The 26,342-nt window shown below is 43.0% G+C and overlaps 2 protein-coding genes across 8 annotated transcripts in view; one reads left to right on the top strand and one right to left on the bottom strand.

Moving 5' to 3' along the window:
* Positions 1-429: 429 nt before the first annotated feature.
* Positions 430-14,765, top strand: PARP2 (poly(ADP-ribose) polymerase 2). Of its 2 annotated transcripts, XM_005560673.4 has the most exons (16): positions 430-482; positions 1,743-1,898; positions 2,205-2,275; positions 3,600-3,650; positions 7,705-7,801; positions 8,225-8,300; positions 9,440-9,542; positions 10,961-11,123; positions 11,687-11,825; positions 12,617-12,680; positions 12,759-12,893; positions 13,171-13,298; positions 13,455-13,554; positions 13,914-14,012; positions 14,256-14,380; positions 14,498-14,765. In XM_005560673.4, exons 1-16 carry the CDS (start codon positions 437-439, stop codon positions 14,655-14,657), a joined length of 1,713 nt encoding a protein of 570 aa, XP_005560730.2. In that variant the 5' UTR covers positions 430-436; the 3' UTR covers positions 14,658-14,765. The 2 variants fall into 2 exon arrangements, with proteins under 2 accessions (XP_005560730.2, XP_073852971.1); XM_073996870.1 differs by lacking the exon at positions 8,225-8,300.
* A 6,358-nt stretch (positions 14,766-21,123) lies between these two features.
* The window catches only part of TEP1 (telomerase associated protein 1), a 60,861-nt gene continuing 55,642 nt past the window's right edge, over positions 21,124-26,342 (bottom strand). For 4 of the 6 annotated variants that reach the window (XM_045396087.3, XM_005560675.5, XM_065548564.2 and 1 more), the window contains 10 exons: positions 26,266-26,342; positions 26,029-26,161; positions 25,774-25,910; positions 25,502-25,626; positions 24,316-24,459; positions 24,045-24,141; positions 22,490-22,595; positions 22,170-22,384; positions 21,616-21,720; positions 21,124-21,376 (listed from right to left, as the gene is read on the bottom strand). In XM_045396087.3, the coding sequence (XP_045252022.2) occupies positions 21,254-21,376; positions 21,616-21,720; positions 22,170-22,384; positions 22,490-22,595; positions 24,045-24,141; positions 24,316-24,459; positions 25,502-25,626; positions 25,774-25,910; positions 26,029-26,161; positions 26,266-26,342 (1,262 nt within the window). In that variant the 3' untranslated portion in view covers positions 21,124-21,253. Of the gene's footprint in view, positions 21,377-21,615; positions 21,721-22,169; positions 22,385-22,489; positions 22,596-24,044; positions 24,142-24,315; positions 24,460-25,501; positions 25,627-25,773; positions 25,911-26,028; positions 26,162-26,265 lie in introns of those variants that run through there. The other 2 variants (XM_073996869.1, XM_065548565.1) reach the window with 2 other exon arrangements.

Consider the following 26,342-nt stretch of genomic DNA (forward strand, 5'->3'; position numbering starts at 1 on the left):
CCGAAGGGCGGGGTCCACAGCATCTCCTGCCCAGTCTGACCTCGCGCGGAGCCCCATTCTCTGGGAACTCACCTCCCCGAAGATCAGGGAGAGCCCTGTTAGGGCCGCCTCTGGCCCTAGTCTCAGACCTTCCCAAGGGACATGGGAGTGGAGTGACAGGACGCACTCAGCTCGTGGCCCCACTGATGAGCTTCCCTCCGCCCTATGGGGAAGGGTGGTCCCACACAGAACTTATAAGATTCCCATACTCAAAGACATTTCTCGTTTATGGTGACTTCCCAGAAGACACAGCGACATGCAAATATTGTAGGGCGTCACACCCCTGTCCCTCACAGTCATCTTCCTGCCAGGGCGCACGCGCGCTGGGTGTTCCCGCGTAGTGACACTGGGCCCGCGATTCCTTGGAGCGGGTTGATGACGTCAGCGTTCGAATTCCATGGCGGCGCGGCGACGACGGAGCACCCGCGGAGGCAGAGCGAGAGGTTCGGAGCTCAGTATTGGGGGAGGGAATGCGGAAGCGAGGAGTCAGAAAAGGAACGATGCCACCTACTGTGACCCCCTTCATCTTCCACCTCCCCATAACCTGCACTTGGCTACCAAACCAGTTTGGGTGCTAAATTTTGTAAATTTAGGTTTTCAGAGCTTTGGGGATGACATAATTGTGCATAAAGCCTTGCAGAGCTGTAACAACTAATATGCCAGTACTATTGTTAATACCTAATGTCATACAATTTACAAAAAGTAATTGTGAGGCACACCATTATTTTATACACAAGAAAGGATAAGCACTGGTGAACTATGATTCACTGCTTATGCCATCCATTCTAAGATGGAGCCCAGTTCCAGAGGGTAAAATGCGAGTCTAGACCTATTGAGATACGGTATTATGTGTATAATGTTCTTAAGTGCATAGGTCCACCCTATAAATTAAGTACTAGTGTACTTCTTTAGAAGTACAGTATTGTACAATGTTCTAATATTGGAGCAAGTGAAGTAGGAAGAGATCAAACACTTCTCCAAGTTTCCACAGATAAAAGCAGCAGAGCTAGGCTCTAAATTAGGCACAGACCCTTGAGCAGTTTACTAACCTTTATCCCATACCGCCTCATGTATGAGTTGGGTATTTGGGGGACATTGGGACACAAGTAAACAAAACAGATAAGCAGGCCTCAGTCTATGAGCTTACAAGACTCCTAGGGCTCCCTTTTATTTTGTTTTATTTCATTTGGCTAGAATAGCAATTTAGGAAGAATTACACAGACTGTTACACAAGGGTAGTGTGGTGACAGTTTTTATTGCCTCTTTGTAAACTTAGAAAATTATCTTAAACCGGCGGGGTGCGGTGGCTCAGGCCTGTAATCCTGCACTTTGGGAGGCCAAGGAGGGCAGATCACTTGAGGTCACGAGTTTGAGACCAGCCTGGCCAACATAGTGAAACCTTGTCTCTACTAAAAATACAAAAATTAGCCGGGCATGGCGGCGAACGCCTGTAATCCAAACTACTTGGGAGGCTGAGGCATGAGAATCACTTGAACCCAGGAGGCAGAGGTTGCAGTGAGCGGAAATCGTACCACTGCACTCCAGCCTGGGCGACAGAGTGAGACTCCACCTTGGAAAAAAAAAAAAAAGAAAGAAAAGAGAAAGAATGATCTTAAACCATTTATTTAAAGGATTTTTTTCAATCCTTAAAATCTACACGTTTTCAGGTATACTCATTCTTTGCTCATTTCCAAATTTTGTAGCATTAAATGAAAGCAAAAGAGTTAATAATGGCAACACGGCTCCAGAAGACTCTTCCCCTGCCAAGAAAACTCGCAGATGCCAGAGACAGGGGTCGAAAAAGATGCCTGTGACTGGAGGAAATGCTAATGAGGACAGGACAGAAGACAAGCAAGATGGTACGCCAGGGAGGTCATGGGCCAGCAAGAGGGTTTCTGGTAGGAGTGGATCTGGGGATGATATCTTGTTATTTCAACTCTTATTTCTTCCTTCTTTCAGGATAGAATTAATTTCTCTATCCTTTGGGCATACCACAGCACTAATCTACTGCCTTGAATCTTCATTTTCATGTATTTGAGATGGATTGAGGCCTAAGGAAAGACCAGGATTGGTTGGGAGGACAAAGTTAATTCTCACAAGTTTCTGTTTAACCACAACAGCTGTTTTTGATTCCCATAAAGTAGTACCTATCTGTCTTTCCTCAGAATCTGTGAAGGCCTTGCTGTTAAAGGGCAAAGTTCCTGTGGACCCAGAATGTACAGCCAAGGTGGGGAAGGTAAGACACTCTGGACCGATCTTTAGTCCGTGGATGTCTCAGAGAGCATCCTTTGTTATAAGGACTCCTGTCTGGGATGCTGTTCGTATCATTTCAGGAATCCTCTCCAAAATACGATGAGTGATTAGTTTTCTCTAATGGCAAGAGATAGGAGTGGTAAGGCTTGGGGTTAATAATCAGGGCGTTTTTAAACATGGTGTGTTAGACCATTCTTGCATTGCTATAAAGAAATACCTGAGACTAGGTACTTTATAAGAAAAGAGGTTCCTGGAGGCTGTACAGAAATGATAGCAGTATCTGCTCCTCAAGATACCTTAGGAAGCTTTTACTCATGGCAGAAGGTGAAGAAGGAATAGGCACTTCACATGGCAAAAGCAAGGGCGGGAGAGAGAGAGATTGGAGGAGGTGTCACAGAGAGAGAGTGGGGGAGGTGTCACATGCTTTTAAACTACCAAATGTTGTGTGAATTCACCATCAAGAGGACAGCAGCAAGAGAGTGGTGCTAAACCATTCATGATCGAATCACTTCCCACCAGGCCCCACCTCCAGTACTGAGGATTATAATTCAGTGTGAGATTTGGAAGGAGACAAATATACAAAATATATGACATGCATACCTTCTGTGATTGCCATCAGCTTTCTACACCTCATTCTCTTTTTAAACCAGAAAATGGTATCATTGTTAAAGGAAAAGTGTTTTCTTGTTCTAATGAGAAACTGTACCCTGGAATGGTATGAGTTACTGATGAATGGGGAAAAAAGAAGGCTACCTCTGGAGTAAGTTTTCTATAACTCAGAATCTTTTTTTTTTTTTTTTTTCTCACTCTGTCACCCAGCCTGGAGTACAGTGGTGTGATCTCAGCTCACTGCAACCTCCACTTCCTGGGTTCAAGTAATTCTCTTGCCTCAGCCTCCCAAGTAGCTGTGATTATAGGTACCCACCACCACGCCCAGCCTGGGCTAATTTTTATATTTTTAGTTCAGACGGGGCTTGACCGTGTTGGCCAAGCTCGTCTCGAACTCCTGACCTCAAGTGATCTGCCCACCTCAGCCTCCCAAAATGCTGGGATTGCAGGCGTGAACCACCATGCCCAGTCTAACTCAGTTAGGATCTTTTGTATTGTTAAAAAAAGGAAGCATGTTTTCATTTATAGTAAGGTTACACCCAGGTTACTGGTAGAACATAGGTTTGCAATTCTTTGCTGGAAGATGAATGTTGATGTTGCTGTAGAATGACAACTTGAGCCATAAGAAAATTTAGAGCCTCATTTAGGATCTCAGGGCTGAACCTATACTAATGTTGATTTTTTCTCTCTCTTTCTAGGCTCATGTGTATTGTGAAGGAAGTAATGTCTATGATGTCATGCTAAATCAGGTAAGAGGTAGAAGAGGTGCAACCATTATATTTATGAGACTGTCTTCTTGATAATTATTGATGATAGAATCCCAGTGCTCAAATCTTTAAAGTTCTTTTTTTTTTTTAATTTTGTTTTTTCTTTTTGAGATGGAGTCTCACTTCATCTCCCAGGCTGGAGTACAGTGGCACAATCTCGGCTTACTGTAACCTCTGCCTCCCAGGTTCAAGCAGTTCTCCTGCCTCAGGCTCCCGAGTAGCTGGGGTTACAGCCATGCACCACCACACCCAGCTAATTTTTTGTATTTTAGTAGAGACAAGTTTTGCCATGTTGACCAGGCTGGTCTCGAACTCGTGACCTCAAGTGCTTTACCTGCCTCAGCCTCCCAAAGTGCTCGGATTACAGGTGTGAACCAGCATGCCTTGCCTAAAGTCCTTTATATACACATATAAATATATAAAAATATATATGTATATATAAATATATAATATATACATATATACATATGTATATATTTATAAACATCACATATATGATATGAATATATATCATATATATCATGTGATATGTATCATATATATGATATAGGTACATGATATATATCATATATGATATGAATATATCATATATACCTATATCATATGTGATATAAATATATAGTATATCATATATATCATATGTGTGACATGAATATGTCTATATCATATATAAATATATATTATATGTAATTTGAATATATTATATATTTTTATATATGTAATATATAATATATATTTTACACATATATTTATATATAATATATGTATATTTTTATATATATATATATTTTTTCCAGACAGAGTCTTGCTCTGTCGCCCAGGCTGGAGTGCAGTGTGGCACGATCTTGGCTCACTGCAATCTCCGTCTCCTGGGTTTAAGTGATTCTCCTGTCTCAGCCTTCCAAGTAGCTGGGATTACAAGTGCCCACCACCATGCCCAGCTAATTTTTGCATTTTTAATAGAGATGGGGGTTTCACCATGTTGGCCAGGCTGGTCTCGAACCCTTGACCTCAGGTGATCCACCTGCCTTGGCCTCCCAATGCTGGGATTACAGGCGTGAGCCACCGTGCCCTGCCTTCTCTAAGAATTTTATTTTATTTTATTTTTTTTTTTTTTTTTGAGACGGAGTCTCGCTCTGTCGCCGGGGCTGGAGTGCAGTGGCCGGATCTCAGCTCACTGCACTGCAAGCTCCGCCTCCCGGGTTTACGCCATTCTCCTGCCTCAGCCTCCCAAGTAACTGGGATTACAGGCGCCCGCCACCTCGCCCGGCTAGTTTTTTGTATTTTTTAGTAGAGACGGGGTTTCACCGTGTTAGCCAGGATGGTCTTGATCTCCTGACCTCGTGATCCACCCATCTCGGCCTCCCAAAGTGCTGGGATTACAGGCTTGAGCCACCGCGCCCGGCCTCTCTAAGAATTTTCTAAGTGTATGGCTTATAAAAAACTTTTATAATTGTTAACTCTGTGTTCGTATCCTTTTGCACTTTTTTTTTTTAAGAGACAGGATCTTGTTCTGTTACCCAGGCTGGAGTGCAGTTGGTGCACTCAAAGCCCACGGCAACCTTGAACTTCTGGGCTCCAGCAATCCTCCCACCTAAGCTTCCTGAGTAGCTAGGACTTCAGGCACATGCCACGAAGCCTGACTAATTTTTAAATTTTTTATGGAGATGAGAATCTCACTATGTTGAATATATGGTCTTGAATTCTTGGCCTCAAATGATCCTCCTGCCTTGTCCTCATGAGGCACTGGAATTACAGGGATGAGCCATTGGGACAAGCTGTTTTGCACATTTTCTAAAAAGGTGTTGGTCCTTTTCTTACTGGTTTCAAGGAACTTTATATAATATGGAGAATAGCCGTTTGTCTGTAACATAAATCGCTTATATGTTTTCCAGATTTGTCATTTACCTTTTGGTTTTCTTTGTAGTACACTTTTTGCCCATTTTTTCTATAGTTAAATTTATTAATTTTTCATTTAAAAAAAATTTTTTTTTTTTTTTTAAGAGACAGTGCCTTGCTATGTTGCTCAGGCTGGCCTGGCCTTGAACTTGTGGCCTCATGTGATCCTCCAACCTCAGCCTCCCAAGTAGCTGGGACTACATGCATCTGTCCCCAAGCCCAGCTTTCTTTTTAATCAAACTTTTTCTCTTGTTTATCTTTGTGTTTTGAGTAGATAATACATTTGCCTCATTAATATATTTCCTGGATATGACTTCATATTTGAATTTACTGATCCAACATACGTAATTTTAACAACTAACTAGTATTTCTTTGTTACTATTTCTTCTACTTAAAATACCACAGGCAGATAGAAAATACCTTAAGGTTGGCTGGGCACAGTGGCTCATGCCTATAATTCCAATACTTTGGGAGGCTGAGGTGGGCAGATCACCTGATGTCGGGAGTTCGAGACCAGCCTGACCAACATGGAGAAATCCCATCTCTACTAAAAATACAGAATTAGGTGTGGTGGCACATGCCTGTAATCCCAGCTACTTGGGAGCTTGAGGCACGAGAATCGCTTGAACCCGGGAGGCAGAGGTTGCAGTGAGCCAAGATCGCACCATGGCACTCCAGTCTGGGCAACAAGAGCAAAACTCCATCTCAAAAAAGGAAAATACCTTAAGGTGGCCAGGTTTGGTGGCTCATGCCTGTCATCATAGCACTTTCGGAGGCTAAGGCTGGAGAATCACTTCAGGTCAGGAGTTCAAGATTAGCCTGGGCAACATGGTGAAATCTTGTCTCTACAAAAAAATACAAAAACACCTGGGCATGGGCCAGCTACTTTGGAGGCTGAGGTGGGAGGATTGCTTGAGCCTGGGAGGTTGATGCTGCAGTGAGCTGTGATTGAGCCATTGCACTTCAGCCTGGGTGACAGAGGGAAACCCTGTCTCAAAAAAACAAAAACAAAAACCATATACATTTTTTAAAGGAAAAGAAAATATCAAGCCAGGCGTGGTGGCTCATGCCTGTAATCCCAGCACTTTGGGAGGCCGAGGCAGGCAGATCACTTGAGTCAGGAGTTCAAGACCAGCCTAGCCAACATGTTGAAACTCCGTCTCTAAAAATACAAAATTAGTCTGGCTCGGTGGCGTGCACCTGTAATCCCAGCTACTAGGAAGACTGAGGCACGAGAAATTGCTTGAACCTGGGACACAGAGGTAGCAGTGAGCGGAGATTGTACCACTGCACTCCAGCCTGGGCGACAGAGCAAGACTCCGTCTCCAAAAAAAAAAAAAAATTATCTTAGGCTCCTTTTTGTTCTAACATCTAATGACCTTTTTTTTTCACCAGTGGGCTAAGGTCATACAGTGGCTTTAGAATGTGAGCAAGCAGGAGATAGAAGTAGGAAGAGGCAGCATGCTTAACAAAGAAGAATGCCTCCATATCCAGCGCTTAGCCATACAACACCAGCTGCTGTGCCTTATCATGGACTTCTCTCTCTCTTCACTCTGAGTGATTTACTTACAGATAACTCTTTTTAGATACTGGCCATATTCTCTCTCAGTATCTCCAAGTCAGGTTAGGTTAGGTATGGGACAGATGAGGCAGTGGTTTTGCATATCCCTTGTCCCCTCCCAGTATTGCACTGCTCTCAGCTCATTGTCAAATTTCTGCAACTGACAAACAAAAGTTGTGATTAGGACTGTCAAGGAGTAAGTCATTTAACAGTTGAGCGTAACAGTTTTAGACCTTTGGAGCATCAAAATTGTTTTCATTTGGGAAATAATTATTGGGAGTGGATTGGGAGCTGGAAAACACAGATAGCTTAGAAAATATCTAAATAGGGAGCTGAGGCAGGAAAAAACAGGAGGAGCCATTCAATGTAGGATATTTGAGGTTGGATAGAGGGTTTAGGAAGCTTCTAGGCTCCCATTTTAATTCCTAAGAATCCAAAGTTTAATGTATAAGCCCTATTTCTTCTTTATATCTTTAATCAACTGGCACCTGTGATGAGGGATGAGTTATTGGTTTATGTGCTTTCCATTTGCAAAACTCTGCTTTTTGTTTTTGTTTTTGTGTTCACTCAACATAGACCAATCTCCAGTTCAACAACAACAAGTACTATCTGATTCAGCTATTAGAAGATGATGCCCAGAGGAACTTCAGTGTTTGGATGAGATGGGGCCGAGGTAATGATTTTTATTGAGATTTTATGAGTTGGCATTCAGAAAGTCAGAAGTAGCTTAGTGGGTGGCCAAAGGATTCTCTGGGTTTAAATTGGGTCAGTAGAGGCTCTGAAGTCTAGGAGAGGCTTAGGAACAAGTTGAGCATCTTGAAATTGGGGAATGGCAGGCATCCTCCTTCGAGTTCCCACTGGAAAAACTAAGAGCAGCCCATTGAGGCTGAAAACTCTTCTATAGTTGAACTGCTAGTAGTGCTCATAGACTATCGCTGTTAGCAGGTAACTTGCATCAACATGATTAGTTCCCTAAATCCTTTCACCTTTCCCTTCTCCCTTTCCTGCCTGTTTGTCAGATGTTAAACAGAGAGACCTTGGAGAGCTGGCCTGTTACTATTAGGAAATTATCTTACGTGTGGCATTTACTTTGCAGTTGGGAAAATGGGACAGCACAGCCTGGTGGCTTGTTCAGGCAATCTCAACAAGGCCAAGGAAATCTTTGAGAAGAAGTGAGTGCTAAAAAGTGACTACAAGAAAATATACCCTCTTCTTAGATGTATCTACTCTAAGAATTTTGATTTAGACAGAGTTTCGCTCTTGTTGGCCCAGGCTGGAGTGCAATGGCACAACTTCAGCTCACTGCAACCTCCACCTCCTGGGTTTAAGCAATTCTCCTGCCTCGGCATCCCGAGTAGCTGGGATTACAGGTGCCCACCACCACACCCAGCTAATTTTTGTATTTTTTAATAGAGATGGGGTTTCGCAATGTAGGCCAGGCTGGTCTCAAATCCCTGACCTCAGGTGATCCACCTGCCTTGGCCTCCCAAAGTACTGGGAATATAGGCATGAGCCACCGTGCCCTGCCTTCTCTAAGAATTTTATAAGTGTGTGGCTTATAAAAAGCTTTTCCTTTTATAGGTGTGATTTGGCCTAAATGTTAATGTCTTTTCACCCTGACATTCTGTGGTCGAAACACCAAACTGCATCCTTAGTGATTAAATCAAACTAGAACTTTGAAAGTCACTAAAAACAGAATAATATATTTAACACATGGCTGACAAATTTAGGAAATTTGGGATAAGTGGAGACTATCATAGGGTAGAGAATATTCAGCTAGGGGCTGAGCACGGTGGCTCATGCCTTAAATCCCAGCACTTTGGGAGGCTGAGGCAGGAGCATTGCTTAAAGCTAGGAGTTTGAGACCCGCCTGGGCAACAAAGCGAGACCCCTGACTCTCCCCAAAAAAAAGAAAGAAAGAAAGAAAAAAGAATATTCAGTTAGTTTTTAAAACTTTAACTCTGATATAGATGAAGAACTTTCTGGAGAATTTAGGAACATGTTTCTTTCAGGGAAAGGGATTAGATGGATATCTTTTGTTTAAAATCTCAGTGGCTTTTGTGGTGTTTGGGAAGGACAAGCATTGTTTTTCCCCATTTTTTAAATTCCATTTGTCTCCAGAGCTTTTTTATCCATTTAGTGTCTTCACTTAGAATTAGACTAATTTTGATTTATGGAAAGGTGACGAGTAAAGGAGCTCAGTGGTGGAAAATAAATTATTTGGAGATTTTCTGTCTAAAGAAACAGTTGTAAGTCCTTCTTCATAGTAGACCTTTATTTGTAAGGTTTTCTTACACTTTGGACTCTACAGATTCCTTGACAAAACAAAAAACAATTGGGAAGATCGAGAAAAGTTTGAGAAGGTGCCTGGAAAATATGATATGCTACAGATGGACTATGCCACCAATACTCAGGTAACTCTCACTATACTTTTCGGAGGAAACCCATCTTCTTTTTTTATTTTATTTTATTTTTTAGGGGCAAAATTGTGCTCTGTTGCCCAGGCTGGAGTGCAGTGGCACAATCATGGCTTACTGCAGCCTCAAGATCCCTAGGTTCAAGTGATCCTCCTACCTCAGCCTCCTCAGTATCAGGGACTACAGGCACGTGCCACTCTGCCCAGCTGATTTTTTTTTTTTTTTGTAAAGATAAGGTTTCACTATGTTGCCTAGGCTGGTCTCAAATTCCTGTGCTCAAGCAGTCCTCCTGTCTTGGCCTCCCAAAGTCCTGAGATTACAGGCATGAGGCACCACACCTACTCCTGTTTCTTCTTACTCAGGATAAAGCAGAATAGCTTAGATCATTCCTAGACTGGGACAGGCCAGGATATCTTGAATCCTTTCTACTTCTCACCTCAGGGGTGTTCTCACTGATCTTTGTAATCTCGATCAGTGAGAACAGTAAGAATGAGAATAGAATGTGCCTTTCTACTCTCGGCTGTTATTTACTAAGGTTCTTTTTTTTTTTTGAGATGGAGTTTCATTCTTGTTGCCCAGGTTGGAGTGTAATGGCTCAGTCTTGGCTCACTGCAACCTCCAGCTCCTGGGTTCAAGCGATTCTCCTGCCTCTGCCTCTCAAGTAGCTGGGATTACAGGTGCCTGCCACCACGCCCGGCTAATGTGTTTTGTATTTTTAGTAGAGACGGGGTTTCACCATGTTGGCCAGTCTGGTCTTGAACTCGTGACCTTGGGTGATCCACCCGCCTCAGCTTCCCAAAGTGCTGGGATTACAGACCTGAGCTACCACGCCGGGCCTACTAAGGTTCTTATAAAATCTTAGGCCCTATTTCCAGAAGTTTATTGTTAGAACCAAGAGAGGAGTAATAAAAAATCAAACTGATTAAACAATTACATTTAAATTTCTCTTCACTTCTGGATATATACCACCATAAAAAAATTAATTTAGATAAACTGAGGTATACCAGGATTCTGAAAGTGTCCTGAAACAGTCACATATCCAAAAAAATGGAGAAGTTTTAGTCTTTTTTAAGATGGGAAGATCTGAGCCATAATAGCTATCTTTATACACTGACATAATGAGGAAAGCCTTTTTTTCCTAGACTTATTCTGAGTTGTAAAATGTGGGAGGCAGAACTAGTATGGTTAACCCTCTGTATCTATGGATTCAATGAACTGAGGATCAAAAATATTTGAAAAAAGAAATTGCTTCTGTACCGAACCTGTACAGCCTTTTTTTCCTTGCTTGTCATTATTTCCTAGACAATGCAATATAAAAACTTCACAAAGCATTTACATTGTATAATATTGAGTGTTATAAGGAATCTAGAGATGATTTCTTAGATTTTCTTTTGTTTGTTTGTTTTTTGCTATAGGATGAAGAGGAAACAAAGAAAGAGGAATCTCTTAAATCTCCCTTGAAGCCAGAGTCACAGCTAGATCTTCGGGTACAGGAGTTAATAAAGTTAATCTGTAATGTTCAGGCCATGGAAGAAATGATGATGGAAATGAAGTATAATACCAAGAAAGCCCCACTTGGTAGGACTTCACATTTTCTTCTGCATTCTCTCCTCATAATTCCTAGTTCCTTTAATGGATATTTTATTATCATTATGATTTAAAGCTTGCTGATAGTACTGAATGAAGAAAATGGGGTTTGGGGTGACAGGTTGTATGGAGGGAGGAGGACCTATTTTGAAAGTTGAGGCTGGGTGTGGTGGGTCATGCCTATAATCCCAACACTTATAGGGAGGCCAAGGCAGGTGAATTGCTTGAGCCCAGGAGTTTGAAACCAGCCTGGGCAACATGGCGAGACCCCATCTCTACTAAAAATAGAAAAATTAGCCAGGCATGGTGGTGTGTGCCTGTGATCCAGCTACTTGGGAAGCTGAGGTGGGAGGATCACCCAAGCCTGGGAAGTTGAGCTGCATTAAGCTGTGTTCATGTCACGGCACTCAGCCTGGGCAACAGGAGTGAGACCCCATCCCAAAAAAAGAAAAAAAAAAAAGTTGAAAGGTGAAAGTCTTTTTTAGGCAAGGACGTAAGTACAGTTCACTAGCTGGGATCCTCGTTTGGAGTCTGATCTCTGACTGGGCCTGCAGGGAAGCTGACAGTGGCACAAATCAAGGCAGGTTACCAGTCTCTTAAGAAGATTGAGGATTGTATTCGGGCTGGCCAGCATGGACGACCTCTCATGGAAGCATGCAATGAATTCTACACCAGGATTCCGCATGACTTTGGGTAAGGCCTGTGCTGTTACTTCACTTTGTTCTTCTACCTATACATATCCCCTGTATCTATCAGCAGCAGCTATAATCTTCTGAATCTTTTATTCCTAAGAAAATGATCATCTTGAATACATACAGAAACAAAATGATACATAGGTAGCCTATTTAATCAGCTTACAAATAGGGGATGCAATCTCCTGGCTTGACCACAGCCATATTCTCTGACAAAGTGGAAGTTACCAACCCAAGAGAGAATGGGTCTAGCTATCCAACCACCAAGTAAAACACCTTCAGGCACATCACCCCCTTTTCCTATCTGAGGTGACTAAAACCACACAAACACCATTTCTGTGAACTCAAGTGATATTAGATAGACAAAATAACATTTTACATTTGTTGATTCTGTTTTCTGGTTTTCATCCTATTTCTATTTCTTTTATTGCTTTATAGAGCCCTGTGACCTAGAAATAACCCTGACTGGTCAACAGGTCTACTGAGATAGAACTATATCCAAACTGTTCCTTGTTGATATTGATATAATTTTAAAATGATTTGATAAAAAAAGAATTCTAACTCTAGTCTCAAAAGTCAAAATCCACGTAGTTCATCTTATACCGAGTATATATTTAATATTTTATATATTTGGAAGTTAAGATCTCTTTACAGATCTCTTTCTCTCTCAAATGGAAAACCTGTTTCTCATACCTGTTTTCTAAAGGACCCATCTGTCATTTTCTATTTTTAGTCATGTGCCTTTTAGCCACATGTCAGAAAGCTCATTATGGGTTATATCTCTGTTCTTAGACTCCGTACTCCTCCACTAATCCGGACACAGAAGGAACTGTCAGAAAAAATACAATTACTAGAGGTGAGATATGTATGAATTGAGAAGTATTATATCTCTTATACCAGTTTCCTCCCACATTAATTCTATATCTCATCTCAGGCTTTGGGAGACATTGAAATTGCTATTAAGCTGGTGAAAACAGAGCTACAAAGCCCAGAACACCCATTGGACCAACACTATAGAAACCTACATTGTGCCTTGCGCCCTCTTGACCATGAAAGTTATGAGTTCAAAGTAAGAAAAATGATCATTTATTTTCATACTCTTGCACCCTTAAGACCACCTCCCCCATCCCACTGATCTCTAACTACTTCTGGTCAAGAGCAAATTGTCAATTAGGGCAGACTTTTTATGTACTAGGGATTTGGGAAGGCCAAGCTTTTCCTAGCTGCCTTGTAAGACTGTTTGGGAGCAGAAAGGTGTGCCAAGTTATATCAGAATCCCCAAATTCTTCAGTTCAGCTCAGTCTCTTGTAGAGTCCACATTGGCCTTTTTGTCTTATTTTTCACAGGTTATTTCCCAGTACCTACAATCTACCCATGCTCCCACACACAGCGACTATACCATGACCTTGCTGGATTTGTTTGAAGTAGAGAAGGAGGGTGAGAAAGAAGCCTTCAGAGAGGACCTTCATAACAGGTCTGAGTCTAACTTTGGGTTTGGAAAGACACTCCTTGCCCAAAAGTGCAGCTATAGAACTTTATAAGAGGGAGTCGGAGGAAGGTGTCAGCTTTTTTATGCTTATGACCTATCTGTGCAGAACAACAGAGTACAATAATACTGGCTTTTCCTTAGGATGCTTCTATGGCATGGTTCCAGGCTGAGTAACTGGGTGGGAATCTTGAGCCATGGGCTTCGAATTGCCCCACCTGAAGCTCCCATCACAGGTTACATGGTGAGTGAAATTGAACTGTTAGGTGCACAGGGGAAAAGGATACAGTAATGTTCCCAGTGCTTTTTTTCCTAGATTAGGATTAGGTGGTTCGCCTCCCCAGGAGTTAAGCCAGCTCACTGATAACCTTGTCATCTCTTACTGTGTCCCTCTTTCTTTAAATTCCTGAAGATACCTCACCTTTCCCTCAGAAGGCAGAAATTCACAGGTGCTTCTACCCTCTCTAGAACAGAATTGTGAGGGGAAATGGAGAAGGGTCTATATTGTGTTTAAGGGAATGGAAAAACAGCGTCAGTGGTATGCACTTTCTCTCTAACACATTGGGTTAGAAGCTGACCTTGGTATTCATTTATATATTTCAGTTTGGGAAAGGAATCTACTTTGCTGACATGTCTTCCAAGAGTGCCAATTACTGCTTTGCCTCTCACCTAAAGAATATAGGACTGCTGCTCTTATCAGAGGTGAGGCAGGAGTATGTCTGTGATCTCTAGTTTATTCCAGTTTTTTTCCAATGAGAAAAGTTTGACCCCAGAACCAAGAAGTTTACCTGGGATAACTTGAGAGAGGACCAAGTACAATTTCTAGTACATTGGATTCCTCTGCTGGAGTAGGGGAAAAAAAGTACTGATGGGATTTTCTGTTTGGCTTTGGAGCCATCTAATTCTTAGTAGGATATGGGAATTCAAAGGGTTTTTGCTTTGCAGGTAGCTCTAGGTCAGTGTAATGAACTACTAGAGGCCAATCCTAAGGCCGAAGGATTGCTTCAAGGTAAACACAGCACCAAGGGGCTGGGCAAGATGGCTCCCAGTTCTGCCCACTTCGTCACCCTGTAAGTACTCAGAACCAGGAGGGCTAGAAGACTACTTTTGGCTGGATAAGACTATGTTCTCTATTCCAGCTTCTGAACCAGAGACTGATGTTGACATACTTTTATTCCATTTGGCAGGAATGGGAGTACAGTGCCATTAGGACCAGCAAGTGACACAGAAATTCTGAATCCAGATGGTTATACCCTCAACTACAATGAATATATTGTCTATAACCCCAACCAGGTCCGTATGCGGTACCTGTTAAAGGTTCAGTTTAATTTCCTGCAGCTGTGGTGAATGTTGATATTAAATAAACCAGAGATCTGATCTTCAAGTTAGAAAATAAGCAGTGGTATACTTGTGAATTTTGAGATATTTTATGTAAATAAAAACTGTACAAGTCTACCACTGGCTTCTTCGGGCTTTATTTCTCCAAGAACATATTTCTTCTGACGTTAGTAGATCTCCATTTTCAGGACAGAAAGTACTCATTGTTCTGAGGGTTATTCAGTATCCTATTCTTTTTTTTTTTTTTTTTTTTTTTTTTTGAGACGGAGTCTCGCTCTGTCACCCAGGCTGGAGTGCAGTGGCGCGATCTCGGCTCACTGCAAGCTCCGCCTCCTGGGTTTACGCCATTCTCCTGCCTCAGCCTCCTGAGTAGCTGGGACTACAGGCGCCCGCCACCGCGCCCGGCTAATTTTTTGTATTTTTAGTAGAGACGGGGTTTCACCGTGGTCTCGATCTCCTGACCTTGTGATCCGCCCGCCTCGGCCTCCCAAAGTGCTGGGATTACAGGCGTGAGCCACCGCGCCCGGCCAGTATCCTATTCTTAATGGCATCTGTGCATCAAGGGACACTAATGGGGGCGCAAATGCTTTTACCTGTTTAATTCAATTTTTCTGCGAACTGTAATTTGGTGAGTGTTATCGCAGGAAGGGTAGAGGCAACAAAGGCTAAGCTGTTTTTTTCTTTCCCATCCATATGTATTCACTTGCCTTTTTCCAATTTATCCACTGCAGCCCAGTCTCCCACTACTCAACACTAGGACTCATCACATGTCCAAAAATTTGGGAAGCCCTTGGAGGACTGTCACTAAGTCTGAATACATCTTGAGGAGGAAAGGAAAAAAGTAGAATGAGTTTTTACATACCCTGCCCCATCTAAGAAGTACTAAAGTCCAGATCAGATCCTGATATGGTTAGGCTTTGTGTCCCCACCCAAATCTCTTCTTGAATTGTAATCCCCAGAATCCCCACATTTCAAGGGAGAGACCAGGTGGAGGTAACTGAATCATGGGGGCGGTTTCCCCCATGCTATTCTTGTGATAGTTCTCACAAGATCTGATGGTTTTATAAGGGGATCTTCCTGCTTCGCTCGGCACTTCTTCCTGCCACCCTGTGAAGAAGGGCTTCCCCTTCACCTTCCTCTATAACTGTTAAGTTTCCTGAGGCCTCCTCAGCCATGGTGAACTGTGAGTCAAACCTCTTTCCTTTATAAATTACCCAGTCTCGGGCAGTTCCTTATAGCAGTGTGAAAACAGACTAAAACCAAATTGAAGAACATTCTACAACATTCTTCATCACTCTTGTTACCCAGGCTGGAGTGCAGTGGTGTGATACTCGGGAGACTGGGGCAGGAGGATCACTGAGCCCTAGAGGCCTAGGTTGCGGTGAGCTGTGATTGCACCACCACACTCCAGCTTGGGCAACAGACTGAGACCCTGTCTCAAGAATAAATAAATAAATTTATTTATTTTTTAAAAGTGTCAAGATTTTGAAGACTGAAAAGCTGTCACAGTTGGAGGAGACTAAGAAAACGCAATGACTAAATGCAATGTGGGATCCTGGACTGGCTTCTGGAACAAAACAAAGTCATTAGCGGAAAAAATGGGCAAATCCAAATCCTGACTGTAATTTAATTAACATTTGTTAATTAACTTCGTTGTAATTTAATTAATGTTAATTTCCTAGTTTTGATAAACGTAGCATGGTTATGTAAGATGTTAACATTAGAAGAAGCTGGGTGAAGGGTATCGAGGAACACTTGGTACTATCTTTGCGACTCTTCTGTAAATCTTACATTTCTTTTAATTTTTTTGAGACAGAATTTTGCTCTTGTTGCTGAGGCTGCAGTGCAATGGTGCGATCTCGGCTCACTGCAATCTCCGCCTCCAGAGTTCAAGCGATTCTCCTGCCTCAGCCTCCAGGGTAGCTGGGATTACAGGTGCATGCCACCATGCCCAGCTAATTTTTGTATTTTTAATAGAGACAGGGTTTCACCACGCTGGCCAGGCTGGTCTTGAATTCCTGATCTCAGGTGGTCTGCCCACCTCGGCCTCCCAAAGTGCTGGGATTACAGGCGTGAGCCACTGTGCCCGGCCTAAATCTTACATTATTAAAAAAGAAGGATTAAGAGCCATTCTAGTGGGAAAGCACCAACACAGATATGTTCTTTGGGGATGCCATCTGTGTATTGGTTCCTGGTTCTTCAGACACATCGTAGGATACTTCCTCCCTATCCCTTGACATTAGGTATGGCCATGTGACTTGCTTTGCTTGTATTTATGAAATATGAGTGGAAGTGATGTGTTTTATTTCCATGTAGAAGATTTAAGAGTTACTTGCCACGTGAAGCACAGATCTCAAAGTATGAGCAAAGTAGAGCAGGGCTTCTCGCTGACCCTTAATGGGCCACGTGGCATGATTTAGAAATAAATCTTTGCTGTTTTAAGTTGTTGAAATTTTGGGGTTGCTATGATAGCATAACTTTGATATTTTAACTGACAAAGAAACATACCCATCGTTCTGGATGAGAAGATTAGGTATTTGGAGGGTGAGAGGAGGGAGAAGATCAAGAAAAACAACCAATGGGTACTAGGCTTAATACCTGGGTGATGAAATAAACCATATAACAAACCTCCATGACACAAGTTTACCTATATAACAAACCTGCACTTGTACCCCTGAACTTAGAAAGAATACTAGTTTCACATTTTTTTGAAAACTGAAAAATTCAGTCCAGATTTTCTGATTGATTAAATATATACTAACAAATAAGACATTTATGAGAAAGAATAATGAGGTGATACTTGTACTGCTAGATAACAAAAAGAACAGTCAAGTTAGCACTTACTGAACACTTACCACGTAAGTGTCACTGTTCCATGTTTTACATCTTAACTCATTTAGTCCTTAAAACACTCCCATGAAGTAAGTTCCATTATTATGGCTGTTGTACAAATGGGGAAAAGGAGGCATGGAGATTTGAACTCAGTCTTATTCCAAGTCCATGCTTTTTGCTGCTGTTACCCAGTCTCTCTAGAGAAGTGCTTCTCAAACCTGAGAGGAAGGACTAATTGTTCCTTTGTCTTTTTTCTTCCTTCCTTCCTTCCTCCCTCTCTCCCTCTCTCTTTTTTTTTTTTTTTTTTTGACCGAGTTTCACTCTTATTGCCCAGCCTGGAGTGCAATGGTGCGATCTCAGCTCACTGCAACCTCCACCGCCCCGAGTTCAAGCAATTCTCCTGCCTCAGCCTCCCAAGTAGCTGGGATTATAGGCGCCCGCCACCACACCCAGCTAATTTTTTGTATTTTTAGTAGAGACGGGGTTTCACCATATTGGCCAGGCTTGTCTGGAACTCCAGACCTCAGGTGATCCACCCGCCTCAGCCTCCCAAAGTGCTGGGATTACAGGCGTGAGCCACCATGCCTGGCCTGTTTTAATTTCTTACCTGTCATGGAACAATATTTCATAAAATATAATCAAAATGGATTATTAAGAAAATGAAATTAAAAAGCACACAAAACACAAGCCTCCATTTTTATTATTAAATTTGTCAGATATTACTTTTAAAATTCCTATACAGTTTCTAAATGGTTACTCTCAACTTCTATACTTACCTCATTATGAAACATTAACAATTTGTGAACTGGCACTAGTCCATGAACCAAACTTCGAGTACTTCTGCTCTAGATTTCAAAATCAGATGTGGATATATGTGTAAAAATTTGGTATATGAAAAAGATGCTTTTCTAGATGGGTAGAATAAAAGATTGTTCAAATGTCTTATGGTCTCACAATCCAGTGGTCATAACTGCAAAACTCATCCAGCTTTGGGAGACGCTGAAACTCCATTTAATGATAAGAACTTGAAGGATGTTAAATGTAAACCTAAATTGATTTTCACTTCAACTCCTTTTGGGTACACAATTACTTTTACCTAGAATCTGTTCTTGACTTTACTCATAACAATTGTACCATGACCTCACTGTCTGTCTCCAAGATGAGACAGAAAAAAACCCTTCAAGTGGACCTGGCCAACAAGACTGAATCTATTGAGCCTATTGGGCAAGTTAGCCTTTGCTTAACTTTCCCCATCCCCTTCACTCCAGCCTTAGCTGGGATGCTTTTATATAATTTTCAGAGCATGGAAGACAGACAAATAGAGCTTCCTCCTGCCATTGGCCCATGCTTTTAGGGGAGCAAAAGGCAAAAGATTGAAATCAATGACCAGGATGATGCCATGCCATGGTACTCTGCAGGATTTCTGGCAAGGATTATGGATCGTAAATTTCAAAATACCATAACTAGGACTTCTAGTCACAAGGTAGATGTGGAAATGATGGTCCAGAGGTATATTTCGAGGCTTGGCATGAAGCACATGAGAGAAGACAGAAGCATGGCCTATCAGCTGATGTCATCATCCTCTAGTCAGGATGGAAACCAGGGCATTGGATAGAAATAAAGTAAAGTCCCTCAGGTGATTTCTCCATGTAAAACCTGGAATCAGGGTTCAGTGAGAGCAAAACTCAGTGCCCTTTTACTCCCCAAGTCTTCAAAACTCATTTCTAGACCAGAGTGTAGTGGTATTTCTCCGAGATAAACCCACCAAACCAGGACAAAATCCCTGTAATAGCCTTCACTTGTCTTCTACAAGTCCTTGAATTCTTGGCTACAGAAGACATTTCCTTCTTCTTTAACCCTTAGAAAGAAAGGGCCTGAGGAAACTAAAGTCACTGGTTTCAATCTTTTGCCTTTTGCTCTCCTAAAAGCATGGGCCAAGGGCAGGAGGAAGCTCCAGTTGTCTGTCTTCCACGCTCTGAAAATTCTATAAAACACCCCAGCCAAGGCTGGAGTGACAGGGAGGAGGAAAGTTAAGCAAAGGCTAACCTGCTCAACAGACTCTTTCATATGACTGAATTTTAGGAATATAATAAAGTTCTTTTATGGGCCAGGCATAATGGCTCATGCCTGTAATCCCAGAACTTTGGGAGGCTGAGGTGTGCAGATCACCTGAGGTCAGGAGTTTGAGACCCACCTGGCCAACATGGTGAAACTTCGTCTCTACTAAAATACAAAAATTAGCTGGGCGTGATGGTGGGCACCTGTAATCCCAGCTACTTGGGCGGCTGAGGCAGGAGAATCGCTTGGACCCAGGAGACAGAGGTTGCACTGAGCCGAGATCGTGCCGCTGCACTCCAGCCTGGGTGACAGAGCCAGACTGTCTCAAAAAAAAAAAAAAAAAAGTTTTTTACTTAAGAAAATCAGAGTTCATGGCTATGACTGTGCCATCTCTCAATTCGTTTTAATCTTTGTGAATTTCAATTTGAGAGTAAGACACTTTTGTGTGATCTCTTCTGAGAATGTCAATTACCATATTGACTAAAGTTTGAAAGTCGTGTCAGAAGTTGGGAAAACCAGAAGGTTTGTTCCGCTTTCAATGGCTTGGCTCCTCACCTCTCATCTGGGTAGTTTCTTTTTCTTTTTTTTTTTCTTTTTTCCAGATGGAATCTTGCTCTGTCGCCCAGGCTGGAGTGCAGTGGCATGATATTGGCTCACTGTAAGCTCCGCCTCTTGGGTTCACGCCATTCTCCTGCCTCAGCCTTCCAAGTAGCTGGGACTACAGGCGCCCGCCACCACGCCTGGCTAATTTTTTGTATTTTTTAGTAGAGTTGGGGTTTCACCGTGTTAGCCAGCATGGTCTTGACCTCCTGACCTCATGATCCGCCCACCTTGGCTTCCCAAAGTGCTAGGATTACAAGCGTGAGCCACCACGCCCGGCCTTGTCTGGGTAGTTCTGAGAAAAGGGTTGTCTCTGTGACAGAAACATAGCTCTTTCTTTTTTTTTTTTTTTTTTTTTTGAGACGGAGTCTCGCTGTGTCACCCAGGCTAGAGTGCAGTGGCGCGATCTCGGCTCACTGCAAGCTCCGCCTCCCGGGTTTACGCCATTCTCCTGCCTCAGCCTCCGAGTAGCTGGGACTACAGGCGCCCGCCACCACGCCCGGCTAGTTTTTTGTATTTTTAGTAGAGACGGGGTTTCACCATGTTAGCCAGGATGGTCTCGATCTGCTGACTTCGTGATCCACCCGCCTCGGCCTCCCAAAGTACTGGGATTACAGGCTTGAGCCACCGCGCCCGGCCTAGAAACATAGCTCTTTCTAAATGCCTTGATGCGTGACTGACTTATTCTCCCTCCCTCATTCTTTCTCGATGAACTGAAAGGTCCTCCATGCTCTGTTCAAATTGAATGTTGGCCAACATCACTCTCATTCCTCCTCCTGGCAAGAATGGCCTCCTAAGGTCCTAGGGTCCGCAAGTGATGCAAGAATTCTAAAACCTAGCTTCAAAGTACCTACTAAAGATTTCATTCACTTTCTTGTGGTTCTAGTAAGGATTGATGTTAAATTAGAAGAGACACACATTAGAATGTACATATACATATACATAGAATATCCTCCTGTCTAAATCCACATGAGAACACAGGCCCACACTTGAGATTTTTTGACACTTCATTTTTATAATTGTTAAGAAATTATTAATTTTATAATTATTAAAAGCTACCAGTGTCTTCAGGCTTTGCATCTCTAGCACAAGGGGTATCATTTTTCCCCACATCTTCATTCCCAGTTCAGAAAGTACACATTGCCCTGCACATCTCCCACGGCAAGCTGCAGGGTGGAGTTAGCGCCCAGCCAAGGTTCCAGGCAGCTCACTGACCCTTCGCATCGGAACAGGCCCAGCTACAATGGGAACAAAAATGGGGGAGATCAGGGCTACAAGCCTAGGGCCTCCTTACTAACTTATTTTTTCTCACATTAATGCCTTTTATTTAGAAACAGGTTAGTCATACATTGCAAGTGATTGAAGAAAACAGAATTTTGATCTTTTGCCCTTTCTTACTCTAAGTTTGCTGTCTTGTGACATCCCTTTGGGATAGGTGTGTGCACACACCCTCTCACACACACACACACACACTTACCAGCTGCATACTGGGTCTCTCCCATAGCTTAACATCTCTGTCCTTTGAAGCTGTCACCAGCAACTCAGGTAGCACATGGAGGGCTGTGACAGAGCCCGAGTGAATCTCAAAGAGGAAAGGGGAGAGCAGGATGGTGAGTTCTCAGGGGCTCCTCCTCAGAGAAGCATCACAGTGAGCTGTGTCAGAACTAGAGCCCTCCTCCCCTAGTATTTCTTTTTTCTTTTTTTCTTTTTTTTCAGATGGAGTCTCGCTCTGTCGCCCAGGCTGGAGTGCTGTGGCGCGATCTCAGCTCACTGCAAGTTCCGCCTCCCAGGTTCACACCATTCTCCTGCCTCAGCCTCCCAAGTAACTGGGACTGCAAGTGCCCACCACCACGCCCAGCTAATTTTTTGTATTTTTTAGTAGAGATGTGGTTTCACTGTGTTAGCCAGGATGCTCTTGATCTCCTGACCTCGTGATCCTCCCACCTCGGCCTCCCATAGTGCTGGGATTATAGGCGTGAGCCACCGCGCCCAGCCCTCCCCTAGTATTTCTGACCCTTCCTTCAAACTCACCTTTCTACGCTGCCGTGTCTTTAGCTGTGATGTTGGCTCACTATCCATGCTGGCGTCAGATTCCCTGCAGGTAGATGGGTCTGCCCCTGGAGTTTGGGTTTCAGGAATGTTTGCTCTTTTCTGCCAGATGTTACCTGTGGCCCATTCTCCTTCTGGGCTGCATTTGGCCAGGTTCCATAGCATCCCATCAGAGCTGGCACACAAAAATGAGGACTCTGCCATTTTAAGGACAGAATTAGAGCCAAGTCTCGGGCCTTGAAGGATCTGCCATCCACCCTGGGCCATCTCCTGGCTCCTCAGGTCCTCCTGTTACCACTCACCAGATTCAGGTTTGGCTTGAGTTATCGATATTAGGGTCCTACTAGGATTCTCTAAGTTTATATCGAAGTTCAGCCTCTCTTCAAACTCTCCTGATTCCTTTTGCCTCTGTGAAAGGATAGGTAATTTTGTTTAGCCTACCCACACGAGTCAACTTGTACCAGACAAAGCAACAGTTTTCTGCTCTGGGCTGGTCAGGATTTTTTTTTTTTTTAACTATAACTTAGATACAATCAAGTGCACAAATCTTTTTTTTTTTTTTTTTTTTTTTTTGAGATGGAGTGTCGCTCTGTTGCCCAGGCTGGAGTGCAGTGGCACAATCTTGGTTCACTGCAATCTCCGCCTCCCGGGTTCAAGCCATTCTCCTGCCTCAGCGTCCCAAGTAGCTGGGATTATAGGCTCGTGCCACCACATCCAGCTGATTTTTGTATTTTTAGTAGAGACGGGGTTTCACCATGTGGGCCAGGCTGGTCTCGAACTCCTGGCCTCAGGTTATCCACCAGCCTTGGCCTCCCAAAGTGCTGGGATTATAGTTGTGAGTCACTGCACCTGGCTAAGTGCACAAATCTTAAATGTACATCACGATGTATTTTTACACGTGCATCCATCCATGCAGTTACCCCATAGATCAAGATGTAGAGCATTTCCATCACCCCAGAAAATTGCCCTTATGTCCCTTCCCCATCAATACCAGACCATCACCACAAAAGCTAACAATATTCTAATGTCTGTCAACTGAAATTAGTCTTGCTTGTTCTTGAACTTCATTTAGGTGACATCATATAGCATGTACTCCTTTGTAACTGGTTTCCTTTGCCCAGAATAATGTCTAAGATATGTCTGTATTATTCCATTCATCAGCATGCAGTATCACATTAATTGTTTTGTCATATAGCAGTCCATTGTACAAATATACCACAAATTATTTATCCCCTTTCTATTTATTAATATTTAGTTATGATGAATAAAGCTACCATGAAGATTCTTGTACCAGGCTTTGCGGAACATATGTACTCCTTTCTCTTGGGTATATATTTAGGAGTGGAATCACTGGGTCATGAATAGGCTTTAGTAGATAACTTTAGTAGGTAGCAGATCAGGATTTAATAACCTTCCCAGTAACAAGGGGCTCCCAGGAACCTGCAATGTGAAGTGAACAGCTAGCTTTGGCACACTCAATCCAAAAAGTGTTGAACATCTATTAAGTAACTGATAAGTATGATGACAAAAACAAGACATAGTCCTTGCCCTCGAGATGCTAATATTCGTGGGGGCAAGACAAGAGAGACATGGGAAAAAATACAATTGAGAAAACTTCTAGGTTTATGGTTTCCTACGGCTTTTTAAAATGGTAGAGTCCTTTCTTGTACCAATGAAATCTTACATGGGAACCCAATATACAATGTCCTAAATTAGAACTACTCCAGTGGAAGGAGGATAGGAGGATTTGCAGCCAACTGCCTTTCCCTTCCCCTATCCTCCATGATGGGCCCTAAGGTGTAAAAACACTGGTCCTAGATGAATGTTTGCTTTAACACACACTCAAATAGGACTTACCAAGAAAGAAAGAACTCCAGGATCCTTGGGCTGCAGGACAAATACGCCATACTCCTTGTGGGTGGACAATATCATAGGATTTTCTGTATAGCTGCTCCTGGTTTGTAAGAAGGGAATAGGTTGAGCCCAGGATTTTCAGAGAGGTAAAGAGAAGAACACCCCTCTTTAAGACTCTAGTGTTTTCTTCTAAGTTAGACTCAACCTCAGGATAACCACTAACTCACATTTCCTTTCTCCCCAGCTCGGGAGGAAATGGCATTTTTGATCTTACCAGATTTCAGAAGGAGCGTCCCCTGGCTTCATGCAAAGTAACTTCAAATCCGCTTTGGCCAAGATGAGAAAGTGACCATCAGGAGCCCAACCCAGACTTGTCAGCACCCCTAAGTCCTCCTGTAGAATTCGATTCAGGTGAAGACTAGCTCAAAAAAGTACATGGACAGAGAAAGATCCTATTTTAGTTAACATCTCTTGGCCTCCTCAATCCCACATGAATTCCTCAGGAATTAAGTATAAAGCAAAATGTATCACCTTGCCTGAAAATCCTGTTCCACTTTCTGTTTTTTTTTTTAACATTAGTATTCATCAGTGCCATCCCATTACTTTCTCAAACTAGGAATCTCTAACATTCTTGACTTTTCCTTCCCTCTCTACTTCCAACTCATCAATAAGGCCTGTAGATGCAACACATGCCTAAATCTGTATCTCCCTTCTTGTCTCCACGGCCCAGATCAGGCCCACATTATGTCTTTCCTAGGCTATAGCTACAGGTGTAAAGTGATCTCCTTACTTTTGGTATCTCTCTACTACCATCCATCTTCCATACTGCCACCAGAGTTCTCTTAATAAAAAAATCCAGATCATTATTCCACTCAAATTCTTAGCACTGTGCCCTGTATAGCCTGAACCCAGTTTATCTTTTCAATTTCATTTCCCTTACTGCCACCAGGAATCCGAGGAGCTGGCTATACCGAGAACATACACTCTAATATCTCCGTATCTTCTGTACATGTTCCTTCTTCCTGAAACACTGGCACTGTTCCCTTCTCTTACTGGTCCAGAAAACTCCTACTCATTCTGTAAATGTCCAACCTTAAATACCAACAACTCCTTCCCACAATTTCTCAAATTTTGAAGCCCCAGGAATATGTGTGTGCGCATGTGTGTGTGTGTGTGTGCACATGTATCTTCATTATAGCACTAGTCAGTCGAGCTTCCTTAATTAAAGAATGAATTTCATCTGTAACTGGTTCATACTGCCTGGCCCAGAGCTTGGCATCAAGTAGGCACCTGAGAATTACTCATTTACATTGCCATGGGCAGAAGCAGAAAATAATGTCCCACTCAGTAACTAACATCCAGTTGACCTAGTTCCGAAGCAGAAGTGCAGTAATTTGAGTAAAATGCCAGGAGTGAGGAGACTGCTGTTTCTATCCCATTAACCCATCAGCCTGTTTCACCTGAAATTTCCGGGTGCTGAACCCTTCCGCAGTTTCACTTGCCACTCGCTGATTTTCTCATCAGCACTGAGGACAAAAAAGGTGCGTGCCGAGGACCAGATCAGAGCACCAATGTGGCCTGGAGCCTGGTGTACACACAAGTTCAATTCAGTGCTTCTGATGAGCCAGGTTGCACCATCGTTTCCCTCCCAGGCAGATATGCAACCTCTAATGCCCAGTAATACACAGCCAGGGTAGAATTCACACAAAGAACCAAGGGTACATCGACCCACCTGTGCTGTGGCCACAGCCTTGGCTTCCTGCCACAAGATTAGTTCCCCAGCTTGATTTCCAGATACTGCCATGGAACCATCTGGTGCCCAAGCCATAGCAGTGATGGCTGCAGAACTCCTTGGTATACATGTGTCATCTGGAGAAGAAAGGAAATGTTTCATTAGAAGCTGGGATACTGCTGGGATAAGAGATACCAGGTCACCCTCGACCTTTTTTTGTACCAGTAACACACCCTCTCTCCAAACCTCACTCACCTGCTTCCTTAGGAACCTGCCAGAGCCGTACAGAACCATCCTCAGAGGCAGTCAGCAGGAGGCCTGAGGTTTCTGAAACAGCAGCAGCACAGACTGGGCCACTGTGTCCCAGGAAGGTGTGGGTTTGGGACACCTAGGAGCAAGGGATAGAGATGGGCTCATGGGAGTGGGCACAATAGAAGGTTATTCCACATACTTTCCACACCTCCCTTGATCCTGGTCCTTTCAGGAACTCACCAAGAGTGGATGCCATAACCGTGTGGCCCCATCTAGCCCGATGGTCACCACCAGAAGCTCTGACCCAGGCTGTCCAG

The sequence above is a fragment of the Macaca fascicularis genome, chromosome 7, assembly GCF_037993035.2.
Source record: "Macaca fascicularis isolate 582-1 chromosome 7, T2T-MFA8v1.1".
Lineage (NCBI taxonomy): Eukaryota > Metazoa > Chordata > Mammalia > Primates > Cercopithecidae > Macaca > Macaca fascicularis.